Consider the following 16985-nt stretch of genomic DNA (forward strand, 5'->3'; position numbering starts at 1 on the left):
ATGATTTCACCAAGAAATAAAATCGTATCAATCACTATCAATTTAGGATCTGATTACACGATTTTATTTCTTGCCTTATTTGTTGTAACGTCATCTTTCTTGTACTTTATAAATACGATTCATTTGGTGAATCTTTTCCTCTCTCTCAATCCTCACGGTTTATCACATGGTATCAAAGCCATCTCTCTCTTGAGGTGTCTTTACCTGCGCAAGCCAGATCCTGCGTTCGCCCAAAGCGTCCTGCTCAGCCCATTCGAGCTCTTCGCCTCTGTCCTCGCTTGAGCGTTCGACTGCTTGAGCTCTGTCAGCGTGATTCCCCTTGTCCGCTCAGGCGCCCTCCCTCACCAGCGTGATTCTCCTTGTCCGCTCGAGCGACGCCCGCTCGGTTTCTTCCGCTCAAGCGACGTCTGCTCTGCACTCTTCCGCTCGAACGACGTCAAAATCACTCCCCCGCTCTCGCCCGCTCTGCCCGCGAAATCCCTCGACGCCCACTGCCCATCTCGTCCGCTGCCCATCTCTCGAGATCCCGCGACGCTCACTCCTGTTTCATCCCGATCGAGGCTCTTGTTTCGCCCGATCCTCGTTCACCAGAGAAGGTCGGTATTCCGCTGCTACGCCTAAGTCGAGCAAGGAGAACGCGCGGCTTCGTCAAGGATCGTTCCTTGCCTGACGAGGTCTAAAGGCGACGTGAGAAGGCCTTGGTACCCTCTAATCATGGCAAACTCATCTTCTTCATCAACACAATGGAACGAGATCTCGGCGCTTGTCTCTGTCAAACTCTCAAGAGACAATTATCTCTTATGGAGCAGTCAACTGGAATCAGTCATGGAGTCCCAAGAACTTGTACAGTTCAGGACGCTTCCTCCTCCTCCAGAAATGAAGTTAATCCAGATTTTGCTATCTGGAAGAAGTCCGATCGTCTGGCTTTAAGTTGGATCAAAGCCACTGTTTCAGAACCAGTCCTGAGGCAAATCGTGTCTAGCAAATCAGCACATGAAGCATGGAAAACGCTGAAAAAGTCATTCGGTTCTCAATCACCATTGAGAATAATGTTGTTGAGGAAGGAACTACACTTCATTCAAAAAGGAAATATGGATATACACACATATCTGGAACGGATCAAGTTCCTTGCAGATACGTTAGCTGCGGCGGGAATAGACACGGACGACAGTGATCTTGTTCAGATCACGATGAACGGTTTGCCTATTGAATATGAAAGTTTCATTACTCTCATTAGTGCTAACTCTTCAAATGTCTCAATTACATTTTCTGAATTATTCGATCTCTTACTCACTCAAGAGAAGAGACTTGAGATGTTCAAATCGTCAATGTCCAATTCTTACAGATCCACTCAGGCATTACCACAGGCTGAAAATCAAGTTGCCTTTAATACTTTTCGAGGACGCGCTAGAGGTCGAGGCAACTTTAGGGGTCGGCAAGGAGGTCGATTCCAAGGACGAGGAAGACAACCTCCTCTCCAGCCTCAACCACAGCATGAACATCCAAACAGCAATGCATGAAATGGAAGTCATTCTCGACCTATCGTAACGTGCCAATATTGCGGACGGAAGGGTCATTCGGCAAGGACATGTTATGATATCCCGCGGGCATTTTCAACCATGAACCTACAGGAGTCTACAAGTGAATATTGGTATCCCGACTCGGGAACAACTAATCATATTGTCAACAGTGATGAGATGATGCAAAACAAAATACCATATGATGGAAGGGACAATATCATGATTGGTAATGGTTCAAGCCTTTCTATTAAGCATACAGGCAATTTATTAGTTAATTCTGAAGGGACTTCATTCAATCTTACTAATGCCCTGCATGTTCCTAAAATAGCTCATAATCTCTTATCAGTGGAAAAATTTACGTCTGAAAATGATTGTATTTTTCAATTCTCACCACATGATTTTATTATTAAGGATCGACAGAAGGGCAAGGTTCTTCTTCAAGGACCAAAGATGCGTAACGGGCTCTACCCCATCAAGGCTGTCCGATCGAACATTTAGTCATCTTCAACTAAGGGGGCAGCGTTTAGTTGCTGGTTTCCAATAGGCGTCAATAAACCTTCAGCGTCATTTGATCTATGACATCGGCGGCTTGGTTATGCAAACAAGAAGATTGTTAGCTTTCTAAACTCTAGTCAGTTCATTTCAATAAATTCTCCTATTCAGAAAGGAGTTTGTCAGTCTTGTCTTATGGGAAAGGCACATAAACAACCATTTCCAATTTTTGATTTTCAAGCATCACGTCCTCTTGAGATGCTTCATATGGATGTATGGGGACCTGCCCCTATTCTCTCTCAGGAAGGCTTTAAGTTTTTTCTTCTTATTGTTGACAACTATTCCAGATTTTCATGGTTGTTTCCCCTTAAAGCTAAGTCTGAAGTTGTTCCATGTTTCAAGAATTTCAAAACCTTGGTTGAAAAGCAATTAAATGCTCACATATGTTCCATTCAATCCGATAATGGAAAAGAATTTGTCAACTCTGACTTAGCCTTGTTTTGTGAAGCACATGGAATATTTCATCAGTTTTCTTGTCCTTACACTCCCGAACAAAATGGCATCGTTGAACGCAAAAATCGGCATGTTGTTGAAACAGGATTAAGTATGCCTATGATGCCGGTTTATCATATAATTTTTGGGTTGATTCTTTTCGAACTGCTGTTTATCTTATCAATAGATTACCAACACTAAAATTGCAGCAAAAGTCACCCTTTTATATGCTCCTTCAACAAGATCCAGAGTATACACATCTTCGGGTTTTTGGAACCACATGTTATCCATTATTGACACCCATGAATGATTCCAAGTTTCTGCCCAAGACCACTCCATGCATCTTTCGGGGTTATGCTAGTCATCATAAGGGGTATTTATGCTATGACAAGAGCCATCGCCGTACTTTTATATCTCGGCATGTTATTTTTGATGAAACTCATCTGAGCAAGTCCGATCAACATATGACTGTTTCAGAAGATATTGTATCTCATTGGCTACCACACACAACCAGCTCTCCTTCAAGTAGTCCCGTTGCTCCATTACAGCCCGCATCGTCGTCATCGTATACAGTTCTACCACCACCAATAATTGGCTCTTCATCAACTACTTTGGTTTCTTCCTCTGAGCATATCCGCCTGCCCGTCCATGAGCCTGCTCAGCCCACATCAGGGGAGCCTATCGAGGATCTTACACCCACCATGACTTTGGCATCGTCCTCACTGGCGGCTCCTTCGTCGGACATAGTTACTGATGTTGCAGCCACTCAAGATGCTCTGCATCCTTCTCACTCGATGATCACTCGTTCCATGACTGGCTCGTTAAAACCCAAAGTTTTTTCTGCCATCCATGAACAAGAAGAACCAGGAACGTTTAAAGAGGCTATTCGTTCCACGTGTTGGCGCCAAGCTATGCAATTAGAATTTTCAGCATTGCAGAAAAACAAAACATGGCATCTCGTTCCTCCTCAACCTGACTTCAACATTATCAGTTCCAAATGGGTGTACAAAATCAAGCGTCATCCTGACGGCTCTATCGCACGGCACAAGGCGCGCCTTGTCGCCTGGGGCTTTCTTCAAACGGCTGGTATTGACTATCAAGAAACTTTCAGTCCCACCGTCAAACCAACTACTATCTGAGTCCTACTCTCTTTAGCCGTTCAGTTTGATTGGTCATTACGACAACTTGATTTTGACAATGCTTTCCTTAATGGGTTTCTTTCTGAAGATGTCTATATGGCTCAACCAGAGGGGTTTCAAGATGCCACCTATCCTCATCATGTATGCAAGCTAGACAAAGCTTTGTATGGGCTCAAGCAGGCTCCACGTGCCTGGTATCATCGCTTGAGTTGTTTCCTTCGCGACATTGGTTTTGTTGCCTCTTAGTCTGATGCATCTCTGTTTATTTACTCTCGCGATGGCAATCACATTTTTCTTCTTGTGTACGTAGATGATTTGATCATCACCGGATCCGCGCCGTCTCTCGTTTCTCATATTATTAAACAGCTTGGCTCTGCATTCTCGGTAAAGGATCTTGGTCCCCTTACCTATTTCCTAGGTATTGAAGTCAAGCGAAGGCCTGGGGAGATATATCTGAGTCAACATCGGTACATTACTGACATTCTTCACAAAGCTCAAATGGACAATGCCAAACCTACAACCTCCCCCATGGTGGTCACTAAATCTGGTACAGCCATTGAGCAGTTATTTTGGGATCCCACGATGTATCGAAGTATAATAGGCGCACTACAATATGTTACTCTCACACGTCCAGATATTGCATTTGCTGTAAATCGCGCTTGTCAATTCATGCACTCGCCAAAGACTGTTCATTGGACGATGGTCAAAAGAATACTTTGGTATTTAAAAGGAACCAGTCATTATGCCCTTCGCTTGACTCGATCATCATCTTTGCAATTGAGTATTTTTGCTTATGCAGACTGGGCTGGTAGTCCAGAAGATCGAAAGTCGACCGGAGGTTTTGTTGCTTTCCTAGGCAATAATGTTGTCTCATGGGCTTCTAGAAAACAAAGAACAGTTGCTCGATCCAGCACTGAAGCTGAGTACAAGTCTCTAGCCTGTGCTGCTGCAGAAATACTATGGTTAAAATCTCTCCTGAAAGAGCTACAGTTTCCATTATCAGATGCACCAACTTTATGGTGTGATAATATAGGAGCTCTATATTTAGCCTCAAACCCTAGTTTTCATGCTCGCACCAAGCATGTTGAAATTGATTTTCATTTCGTTAGAGATCATGTCAATAAAGGAGAGATCCAAGTGAATTTCATTCGTACTAAAGAACAATTAGCGGATGGACTGACGAAAGCTTTAGGAGGAACAGTGTTCACAGATTTTAGAAACAACCTCAACGTCATAGAGCCGCCGTTCAGTTTGCGGGAGGCTGTTAAGGAAAGATCTTGAAACAGGAAAGAGCATATGTCAAGGAAAGATCATAGAATCAGGAAGGAGCTTGAATGAGGGAATGATTTCAACAAGAAATAAAATCGTATCAATCACTATCAATTTAGGATCTGATTACACGATTTTATTTCTTGCCTTATTTGTTGTAACGTCATCTTTCTTGTACTCTATAAATACCTTGTATAATCAATAACACAACAATACAATAGATTCATTTGCTGAATCTTTTCCTCTCTCTCAATCCTCACGGTTTTTCACAGTCTTATCTTGCATTATTTGTTTATCATTCACTCTTTGAAGATGCCCTTTCGACAAATTGTATTGAGAATAAAGTGGAAGAACCCATGGCCATGGGCCACTCTTGGTATCTGCCATGTAAATAAATGGACCAATCTATCGTTGTCCTGAACGTGACAAAGCAGTAACAGAACTTACCTTTTGAAACCGCAGTAAGTCGAGTCATGTGTATAAATGGACAAGGATACTGCAAAATTTGGTCTCTCACGAGATCTGCCCCCATCAACCATGGCTTTCTTCGCAGATCCCAATTTGAAGATATCCTGGATTTTCTATCTTCTGTTTCTGCAAGCCACTGCATTCTGCTACCAATTCAAAGTTGGAGATTTAGACTCATGGGGTATGCCGGCTTCAGTAAGTCCAAAGATCTATGAGAATTGGCCTCAGAAGAAAGAGTTTCGAATTGGTGACTCCCTCTGTAAGTGATTACTTCTCCCAAATTTTGGTTTTCTAAGAAATTTAACAGATTTATTCTCAAGGCTTTGTTGGAGAAGGAAAAAAAAGAAAAACCATTTTCATTGCAATGTTGATTTTTTGCAGTGTTTCTGTACCCACCAAGTGAGGATTCAGTGATCCAAGTCACAGAAGACGCATACAACATCTGTAACACCTCGAATCCGATAGCATATTTCGACGATGGTAACACTGTGTTCAACATTACTGGCCCTGGTACCTTCTACTTCACCAGTGGGGTCAATGGTCACTGCCTCAAATTGCAGAAACTTGCAGTTTATGTTGCTTCGAATGGGACGTCGTCATCTTATTCTGCCGAGTCTCCATCCTCACTACCTCAAAATTCATCTTCTTATCCTGCAGTCTTCGGGCCGACGGGCTCAACGTCATTGGCCGCGCCAGCCATGGTTGCTGTATCTCCGTATCTTATAGCTTCTTTCCTTTTCTCTCTTCACATCTTATATTGGGTATAAATCAGTCATTAAGCAGGAGAGGTCTGCTTTTCTGGGGATGGTATACATAAGTCTCTGCTGGTTTTCATTTTACTTAAAATTTCTGTTATCTCTTGTCTGAAATTGGAGATCTATCTTTTATTCTTTGGTCTGGTGTAATTCAATAATCTTAGTGCAGAAACCAAACTGGGGGATCATGTTAATTATTTGGTTATTCATACATAAGCAATTCGAAACCTTTCAGTATTGATGCTTTTTGAAGACCTGCTCTCTTTGTGTTTATAAAGCCATAAAACTTTGTCCTTTGAAAGACATCAGTCGACCTTCTGTCCGTCGTTTTACTGGTCTCCCACGGATGACCATCTAAGAAACTTTGGTTCCTGCAGAAAGTTACTTGAGATTGTCGGTTGGCTTAGTGACTGAGAGGAATCTCTCAAGGATCAGTCTCAATCAAGCCCTTTTTTACGATTCACTTATCTTAAAGTGAAGAAGAAGGTTGTGAAAAAAGAGAAAAAAGGTACAAAGGAGCAAGAACATTGGCCTCATAATCTTAAGATCAACATTACTCCTTAATATCATTTGGATAGCACCCTTCAAGAATTGAATTGAGGATGTGGCTATAACATTGGTTGTACTGCTCATCATTTGGAGAGAGAGAGAGAGAGCACTTCATGACAATTATACTTTCTAAGGTTAAAGCAAATGGAGCCATCGATGCGTTGTATCGACGTGAGCAAGTGCCCAATTTTTTATCTGCCAGCATGAGAAATTACCGCAGTGACATGTTTGTCTTTTCCCCCAAAACTTTCCGGCTACTAGCGTCCGAGTTTCTGCGTTTTGTTTACCCGGTTCTACTTCACCTGCAAGTTGGCCACTAAAGTCATCCAGTACCCACCAATCGCATTCGATGTCTAACCCATTCCAGTGGCCGACACACATATGGACTGATGTGTCGTGTGAGCAATTGCCTACACCAGCTCCTCAATATTTTTTTATTTTCATAATAAAATTTTTAAATATTTTCTCTGTTATATATATAAGGGCCCCTTCAAAAAAAAAAAAAATTAGCTCCACTAGTGACCCATTCCCTTGTTTATTTATTTTAAATTTGGTGCTATAATGCTGCAATCCAGTGTAGTCTACCACAGCACATATACCACTTTCTTTTCTGGCAAAGGTCAAATTTTATCTGTGTTTCCAAAAGCGGTCCTCATGTTTTATATAAGGTTGTACTTTTACCAATAATTGCAAATTAAATTAAGTGTCTGCTCTTCGTATTCTTAATTCAGGTCAGCTTGAAAAATGAAGCAGTTGCCTTGAATGGCAGCAACACTTTGGACCCATGAATGTTTATGTTCAGTGTCCTGGTGGATACTGCTCATGCTGGACCTGGACTCTCTTCTCTTTTTTTGTGGTTTAATAAATCTAAAGTTGGTCCCTTCAATGATGAGAAACTGATATAATGAACATAGCTGTGTTAGTGTTCCTCAGTGCGGAAAAGCTGACAAGTTGGTCCACGATACTGAAAAATACAGCATGAGCGTGGCCTTCATATCATTTTCCTGCATTACATTGGTATATGCACTGGATACCACGAAAAACCAAATCTCTCTCTTGCTCAGCAAATCACTCTCTTGCTCTTTCCCCAAATAGTGTAACAGCTAAATGGCAGTCTTAAAGAGAGATAGGTTCATGGATGTGTGGCTATTGCCACATCTGTTTAAGAATGTAATTTGACAGAAGAAAAGATCAAATGATTGCCTGGTGATCATATCTTTAGACATAAATCCGTGATTTGTTTAGACCCCTCCTGCCTCATGTTGTAGATGCAAATCTGTGATTCCCTTAGGCCTGTCTCTTTCATTAGGTGAAGAGAGAACCCACTTTCTCTTCCCACAGTATATATGTGTGTGCGTCTCTTTTACTAGGCATACGAATTGAATAATAGAAAATTACATGAACTAAGAATAGATCATGTGAACAACTAAATCGATAATTTGCAAAATGATACCACTTCATAAAATCAATGATCCATAATCAGTTCAAAATTTTTCAGAAAATACTCGACCCAAATATTGCAAAAAGCCTATATATATAACTTCAAATCACGAAAGGACAGGTACCGACAGACAAGCCCGACCACTGAACTGTACTCATCAACTAGCGATAGAATAGAAGATCAATTAAACTTACAGCTAATACATCTGATGACTATGTTTTTTCATTCCAAAATTTCGAAGGCCCAAACACGTAAAACAAAAAACAAATTGTTTGGCCTTTAGTCTTTGACTGACAAAAACACGAAAGCCGTGCTCATGAGATAAATATGGTTGATCGTTTTTTCCAAGCATAAAAGCATTACATTTGACACAAAAAAATTGGTTACTTGTTGAATTAGCAAATGTTCAACTAATCTTCTATAAATATGCAGTAAGCTGCGGAAGATGAAAGATCCCCTCCAAGCGTCGATGGAGGCTGAGGGTTCCATGCCACGATATATCAGGATTACTCTAACAGCCTCTCCACGCACGAGTTCATCCCTCAAGGCTACCAGCAGCAACATCGAAAACACCAACCTTTTATTTCAAAGATGAATAATCAATATTCTTAGGCATTATACTACAACATGAAGCTAAGGTACGACTACAATTTACCAGTTTCTCAACCAACAAGTTCGATTTGGGGGAGCATGGGCTTATCATCTGACCCAAAATGCTCGGGGCCAGTCATTTCTATAAACTGGTTTGTCGATTTTGAATCAGCTCCAGAAAACGGGCTTCTCAGTTGTCCAGAGTTTGGATCTGTGTCAATTGTAGAGGCTCTAGGGGAGAAGCTGGCTGCACCTCAATATCTGGATATGCTGCTTTGAATCTAGCACGCAAACCTTCATCCACTAGCCTCACACCGTTCAATTGGTTACCAAGCGATATCCACCTGGTACAAAACCACCACGACCATCCAAAAATGATCCATCTATAACGGAAGTTGATACAAGAAATACATACACGTTACAGGAACCAATGTTCATATACCATATCAATTTACAGAAAACATTGACAAGCAGGAGCTATAAAGGCATCTACCAGTTCATTAATGAATACTCCGCTAAAAAAGACATCAGAGAAGAACAAATCCACACTGTGCCTATACCACTCAAAATTGCAGCAACCAAAGGAGTTGCCTATAAGCAACAACTCCAGGCTGCGAGTGAAGCAGATCCAACTTACGAGGTAAATTCTTCTAACTTTGTTTGTAGCACAAAATCATAACAGCAAAGAACATGTGAAGGGGAAAAAGGATATGGCAGTGCCCAGTTGGTCATACAAAAAATTGTCACAGAACTATTTTTTCTGAATGAATCAGAAAAACAAGTGTTTATCTTGTAGCAGCTCTTTCTACTCATCGAATTCCCAATATGATGACTAAGATAGAATGTACCACTAAATGCTGTCAGAAACTTACCCTGCATGTGTATTGTGCATTCGAGCAAAGAGCTCCAATTTCCTTGTCCTGGGACTTATTCTCTCAAGCATTGGGTACATCTGCACAAGAAACAAATTTTAAATGCTTACAGTTACTGGTGAACATGATCTCATCTGATAGGTTCCAAATCAAGCTACGACGATATGCCAACACGGTTAATGGCCATCTATTACACTACATAACATGCAGAAAGTAAAAGTAGATTGTTGCTTTGATTAGCATGGAAACTCGCTAACAGATGAGACTCAAGAACTTTTCTGACAATGATGAAGGCAACAAAGTATCCAGTTCTAGCAAAAAAAAAAAAAGGCTAAGTGCACCATATATATTTCCACTAAGAACAGTTCACAAGCAAATATTATACTCCCTAACTAACTATTTATCAAGAGATTCATACAAGTTTCTGTAACTTGACATTCTTCAGTACGCCACTACTAACCTAGAATTTCAGCTCTTATACGAATTACATGTTAACAAATTGCCTGCACCTTTTGCGTTCATAAGTAATCAAGAGTCATAATTAGATGCCCCATGGCTGACCTAATTTGATCTTGTTAAAATGTTCCTAGAGCTTTCTGGATGGGTTTGAAGCAGTTTCTTTGTGGACCCATTTGTTGCTTGAAAAGTTCTATAAGGTATTTCTCCCCACCAGAGGATAAGGGAAAGAAGACGTTTCTGTCTTGTTGCATCATTTCATACATCAATCGCAGCATAAACTACACTGTTGCTTCAGATATCGCTACACAATCACAACCTATCTTTGGTCCATGCATTGAAAGCACCAATGCATTAGCACCGGCCACAACCGCCTCTGATGCAACAACAGGCACCAGCTTGACATCGGCAGGTGGTGTACTGTCAAGAATTTTTAAAAACTTAGTCTAAGGAAAAAATTATTCATCCATGCAAAGTACAAATACGCACCAAAAAATGGTCAAAGAAGAAACTTAAGTTGCATCAATATATACCATAATTTAATTTTTTTCCAATGATGAAAATAGTTATTTTCATGACTTTACCTCGTCTGGTTTTCGGCTTGTCTCCCGAACTTCAGCAACAATGACATCAGTGTCAATGTTCCGATTAACCTCTGGGTTACCTTTTATCCCGACAAGACAATGTTCTTTACTGTGATTTAGCCAGTGACCAGTACGCCCAGTCCTGATAATTCTTTGTAGTTGATTTGTCTTCACCCAGATAAGTTCTTCAACACGCTTGTACCCCCAAAGTTCCAGACTGAAATTCAAAATGCAAAATGTATCAGCTGATACAAAAGCACATAGAGAGAAGGATCATTAAATAGTGATGATCACTACTAAGCACTTATGCTCGGAAAACATTTTGCTACACGAAGAAACACTGAATTCTATGTGATGTTTCTAGTAAGACCTTTCAAGAGTTAAAAACATTTATTTCTCCTCAATCTGATGTTTCTAGAAAGACCTTTGAAGAGTAATGTGCAAAACATTTATTTTTCCCTGATAGCCTACATAACCTGTTCATCTCTTCTCCCCTACAAGAAAAGGAAATATCTACATGATTTTCCGAAGAAACCATGGACTAGCTACTTTTGACCTTGAGTAAAAAAAGGCGAATATCATGCATCCCTACCTCCAGTATAGGCACCTAAGATCTTAATATAACTAAGTTAAACCCTATGTTGCAACATATACACTTTATTGCATCGAAGGAGACAGTGCAGAAACACCATTGCCAATGTAACAGAAAATTCAACTAGTAGTAGTGAAGTAAAAAACAGAATTTTGCTTCGCACTATTATTTCCTTGGAAATATCTTTCATGCTTTTCAATTGCTTCTACTATTCTCTACCCTCAAATTTTCTTGGAAGAAAATCACATACATGTGACCCTCAAATCTTCTCGTAAGAAAATCACATACATGTAAATTGCCCCAGAAATCTCCTGCTGATTTTATTGAAAACCAATGCCACCGGTTATGGCTTGTCAGGAAAGATGACTGAGCTTACCACTCTCGTCCAAGCTCCATTGCACGCCCAGTAACCCACAGAAATATGAGTCCATCAGTCTGCAGTGCAGGAACATTAAGATTCCTCATTTCATCATCAGCCATTGTACCATAAGGCAATTCCATGTGAATGTCCCAAGGTGGGTCTGCCATGATAACTCCAAATTGCCCCAAAATGTCCATTCGAAAGGACCGAATGTCACAGTTGATCCACTGTGGTTCACCAAGTTCTACTTCTGAACAGTATTCAGCACGTTGTGGTTTTATTGGCTTTTGTGGTGGAAGATTAGCAGCCCCCATCATCATTGCAGGGACATCAGGAGTTGGATCAAGCTCATAGTGCACATACTTGCATGTCTGGATATAGAAGCTAGTTAGATCCCTCTCTGATGGTAAAAATAGTGTAACACATGATGAATAAGGGTTTACCTTCATGTGCCTACATGTATCAAGGAAAGAGCAGTCACCTAAATTAATGTCTGTGTGTGGTGCAATTATACGACGAAAATGGACCTGCAAAGGAATACTGATGAATTATTGAACACAAGAAGAGCAAAGATCGCTGCTACAAGCACAAATAGGAAAAATTATAAACCAGGTCTAATACTAATTTCTGAAATATTAGGAATCAGACTTCTCTTTCATGAAATTTAGTGTCCTAAGTACGTAAACGTTATACAAATCAGGTCCAAAAAAACCATACACATAGTATGTAAGTGCAAATAGAAAACAGCTATAAAGCAGTTGCATGCTTCCTCCTTCCCAATTTCTATATCAATATTGAAGTTATAAGATGACCATGATCATGTACATTCCTCAGTCTTATTTGCAATTCGCAACAGGAATGCTGGAATGTAGTTCCATGATGCGCTAGCACGAATAGGATTCATCACATAAGAGTGATCTAGGCCATCATTTCGTACGAATAGTATATATCGAAATGAGCATAGCATTGCTGGTTTCAGGCTGCACATCAGCCAGAGCCAGATATTGATAGGTTGATGCCCATCGAGCTGGTGATAACTTTAGTTCTTGGGACCACCAATGTCAGAGCTCTAGTGCTTGCAGACAAACATCATGAGCTGCAGCTAGATGTAAAACTGCAAACTCATCAACAGGATGCTAATAAATGTACAGTCCTTCAGGCCGAATTGTTCACCATTGCACTTGCAACATTCAGCACTTCACACACGACAAATCTATTATCAATCACATGCAAAATAAGCACAAATTCGATTAAATTTCATTGAGTGTGGCCATCTTTCATTAAACCACAACAGACATAACTGCATAAGTCACCCATGTCTTACACAACATCCACGTTGGCACCCTGTTAACTTGGCAGTTGACACTGCAAGCTTCCTAAAGCACCCATATGATGTAGCTAGACAAGGGGTATTCCAGATAAACACATAAACTTTAAAGGATAAGGAGTATGAATAGCAAATATATGACAAACAAGCAATTGGTGACCAGATTCACAAATAATTAGATTTCACCAACCTTTTCACATGCAATGAAAGAACCATTTTGTCGGCGACAATCTTCTTTTGTCAAAGCAGTGCAGTATTCCTTCAGTTGAGGACCACCCTTTGTTTTGAACTGCAAAGCAGAAATTGTTGGTGAGCAACTGACTAGACAACCATTAAATATAATTACGTAATATATGTTTTAACCAAAAACATGAATGTTAAGAAGGAAAACCAAAATATTAGTTGACCCACATGTCATGTGAGAAGCTTATTGCAGGCATTTGAAGGACAACAAGAAAAAATTAACAGCCATTTGGTAGGGATAAGAGTGCAGAAGAAATTAACGAAAAGGTAGCAAACCAGATCAACTATGGGTTAGTCATATTCCTAGCTTCAACTAGTTTTAGTAAAGTGACTATCCCCTATCTTCAGTTGCTTAAAAATACCATATTGGTTCTAAGACATTCTCCACTTAATTATATAACTGCCTAATAGTTCAACGAAGCCAAACATCTCCGATGCCTTATCATGCCTTTTACCTGTCTTCACATCTATAAGGTGAGATAGTTCCTTAATCCTTACTAGGCTTTCTACATGTCCTTACTAGGCTTTCCACATGCATCTGTCTGCTACGCCACCAAGGATGCTCCATATAGAGAACCTAGACATTCATTTAATCAATAGATTCATCAGAGATTTCAAAACCTTGCAATGAGGATTCTTGGGCTCTTGCTATAAGAAGTGATTGAAGCCTCTGTTACATGTATCAATACCTCTCCGGTGAGATAGTCCATCAGTCCTTTCTAGGCTTTTTACATGAATCTATTCCCCACACCACCATGCTTTACATAGAAAAAGAATTAGACTCATCTAAATGAATAAGCTCATCTGAGATTTCAAAACCCTCCAGACAGGATTCTTGACACTATAAACAATGGTGGCTTGAAGATGATAAGAAAATATCCTAGAATAAACAGATAAAATCCACAATTAATATCTCCACATGAAGAGCAAACTATAATTGGAATTAATTGTGGGATAAATAAGACTCCTGGACGAAATTTCTGAATTAATTACTGGAGGCTCCACTAGTGAAAAGACAGCAGGAAAATCTCGTATGGCTCCCACGTATAACTCTCCAAAATGACTCAATGGCAACGTCTATAAACAAGTTTGAACATTTCATTCACATGTACAAGCGTTCTCATTTTAAAATATTGGAAAACTTTCAATTCGTCCTCCATAATGATCTTACGATGGTTCGTTAGTCGTCACTCGCTACAGCAAACAATATAAACATATACAGTTTTTCTTCATCCATCACCCAATTTTAATATATATATATATATATATATATATATATATATATATATATATATATATATAGAAGGAGCAAAAGAATGTCTATCCTAGCAGAAATCAAAATGGGCCAAACACGACTGCAACGCGGTGGATTAAGATCCTAGGAAACTATTGCCAGCTCAGTAATGACCAAAACCATAGACATCACATTGATAGAGATAGCAGGTCTGACCTTCGCTGCAACAGCGGTCTCCCTGGCTGTAGGCCGGTGAATCAGGTCAAGAAGCTCCTCTCCTGTCTTCGACTTCTGTAATTCTCTGAAGGACTTTCTACTCAGCAATGCCTCCAAATCCTTCATGTCGTCGTCGTCAGTCCTTGGCTTCACAGGAGTGACCGGACCACCCATCGTTGTGGCGGGCAGTGGTGGCAGGGGTGGCCGGTGCAACGGGCCCACTCCCATTGGTCTCGGCATGCCCATCATCCCTAAAACCCTACCACCTCCTCCCCTCGGACCCATCAATGCTCCCCCTGGAGGTGGAACTCCCCCAGGGAAAATTCCAGGAAAATGAGGGTCGGCAGATCCCATCCACATCTCGGGGCGCGGCATCATCCCAAACACTCCGCTGTTCGGTTCAGCAACAGCCGGAACTGGTGCCAGCGTCCCCGCTGACGGTGGCACCGCTCCTCCCCCAACACCATCCCCCTCCCCCCCTTGCGAGTTTTCCGGCAACTCTTTCACGAGTCGATTCCGATCAATCCCTAGAACCATAACCCTTGGTTTCCCACTCACAACGAACTCCTCAAGGTCGACCGCTCCGCCAGAATCCGCAAGCGACCGCAGCGCCGCCTCCACGCCAGCAATTGGCCCCGCCTCACCGCCGAGCTCAAGCAGCGCCGCCCTCTCCGCAGGCGATGCCGTAGACGCCTCGTTCTCGAGCTTCCGAAGAATAGCAGCGGAGTCGATAGACGTGAAGGGCACACGCTCGAGGAGCAATAGGGCGATCATCGACCGAACGACGGGCAACGCCTTAGCGGCAGAATCGGCGGTACGGTCCGGCCGGGGACGAACATCAGGCGGGCCATGGCCAGACTTCGGACGCGCATCCGTTGAAGGAGGAAGTCTCCGGCCAGGCGGATCGGGAGGAAGAGACAACGAGTTAGAGGAAGGGCGCTTCTTAGGGTTAGGGGGAAGCGAGTGGAAGGCGGAGACGACGCGAAGAGAGAGATCGAGGGATGAGATGAGGTCGGGGACGATACTCTGGAGGGAGGCAATGAGGTCGTCCTGGTCGCGGCGGCTGTTCTCTATTCTCTCATGGAGACGGTGGCGCTTCTCCTTACACGCGGCGGCGTCATCGCCGTCCGTCCCCGGCGGTGGCTCCATCTACAGCCAGAATGTTTGGGCTTTCGATCGTCCGTAAATTTGTGAGAGACGGAACTCCCCAATCGTGTTAGTCGTCGGGGAACCCTTCCGCGCTCTCGACTCGGTGGGCGGTTCCTGGAAAACTTAAATTACGATAACATCCTTGCCGTGTTGCCATTGACTTCGGCCCTTTGCAGATCGCCAGTAGCTTGAGTTTGAGTAAAAGGTGAAGGGTTAATCTGTCATTAGGCTGTGCTCGAAGGAACCTAAGCCTCCGTCCCCTTTCCCACGCGCGTGAGCTTCGGGCTTCGGCTTCCACGAGAAGATAAGTCACGCCACTCAAAAATGTTATGAATTGCTTTGTTTCATAATCTAATCCGTGTTTGTTTGGATGAATAAAATTTCTAATATAGTTTCATCCATTCATAAAAAATAATTTATCTCATCAAACAGATATATGGCGATTCATATTTTTATGGATTTATCCAATAGGCAGATCCGATGGACAACTCAAGAGTGCGGATTTTTACAAGTGCTGCGGCAACAATTTCTATTTATGGGAGTACAATAAAATGGATGGGAGAGAGACCAAGGGTATTGTCTTTGGCCCATCAAACTAGGTTTCTTAAATCCCCTGATCACATATCCTCGGATTTAAAATCCCAGGCAGCAAACGCATACTTAAGGCTAATATTGCGCTAGAAAGTATACCCAAACTTCGACATGCCGTGAGCCATAAGTTGGCATGACATCTACTTGATTGGACACCATTTACTCTTATTAAATGACTAACTACGTAGACATAGACGTCGCATGCAGGCTAGTGAGCCAATGTTCGGCTCACCCACCATTAGAATGGACATTTAGTTTATTGTTTTAAGTGAGCGAGAGGTTCATCCTTAATGAAACAAGGCTGAAAGGTCCAATGCATTTGGAGTCTTGAGCTGCATCAACGTTAATGATTGTAGAAGTGCACCTTCAACTTAAGTGTTGCTACATTACTTAAAAACACAAAAAACATGACGTTCACGAGAATCAAATTAGAGACCTCATTTCTTATAGATGACCAGCTAGACTATCCTTTTGTGAGAAACATCTCAAAATTTTCCATTTAAAGAACAAGAATTACACGAGCAAAAACACTGACGTATCAAACGACGGTTGAAGACAAAAACAAAAACTCATAAACACATTATAGTGTTGTTTTAGTGAACAAGACATGAACAACCTATGGCTTGAAAACGAGACTTGAATGT

General features: G+C 41.6%; 2 protein-coding genes across 2 annotated transcripts; one reads left to right on the top strand and one right to left on the bottom strand.

Annotated features, from left to right (window-relative positions):
• Positions 1-5380: 5380 nt before the first annotated feature.
• LOC116261071 (early nodulin-like protein 1) lies at positions 5381-6387 on the top strand. The gene is made up of 2 exons (XM_031639677.2): positions 5381-5639; positions 5762-6387. The coding sequence occupies exons 1-2, from the start codon at positions 5396-5398 to the stop codon at positions 6145-6147; spliced, it is 630 nt and encodes a 209-aa protein (XP_031495537.1). The 5' UTR covers positions 5381-5395; the 3' UTR covers positions 6148-6387.
• Positions 6388-8442: 2055 nt separating this feature from the next.
• Positions 8443-15848, bottom strand: LOC116260838 (probable N6-adenosine-methyltransferase MT-A70-like). Its single transcript, XM_031639353.2, is given in 9 exon segments — positions 8443-8702; positions 8781-8954; positions 8957-9060; positions 9589-9668; positions 10629-10845; positions 11597-11952; positions 12025-12108; positions 13099-13197; positions 14602-15848. Coding segments are annotated over 8 exon segments (2256 nt in total). The 5' UTR covers positions 15751-15848; the 3' UTR covers positions 8443-8702; positions 8781-8787.
• Positions 15849-16985: the final 1137 nt, after the last annotated feature.

Source organism: Nymphaea colorata, chromosome 9 (assembly GCF_008831285.2).
Source record: "Nymphaea colorata isolate Beijing-Zhang1983 chromosome 9, ASM883128v2, whole genome shotgun sequence".
NCBI classification, from domain to species: domain Eukaryota; kingdom Viridiplantae; phylum Streptophyta; class Magnoliopsida; order Nymphaeales; family Nymphaeaceae; genus Nymphaea; species Nymphaea colorata.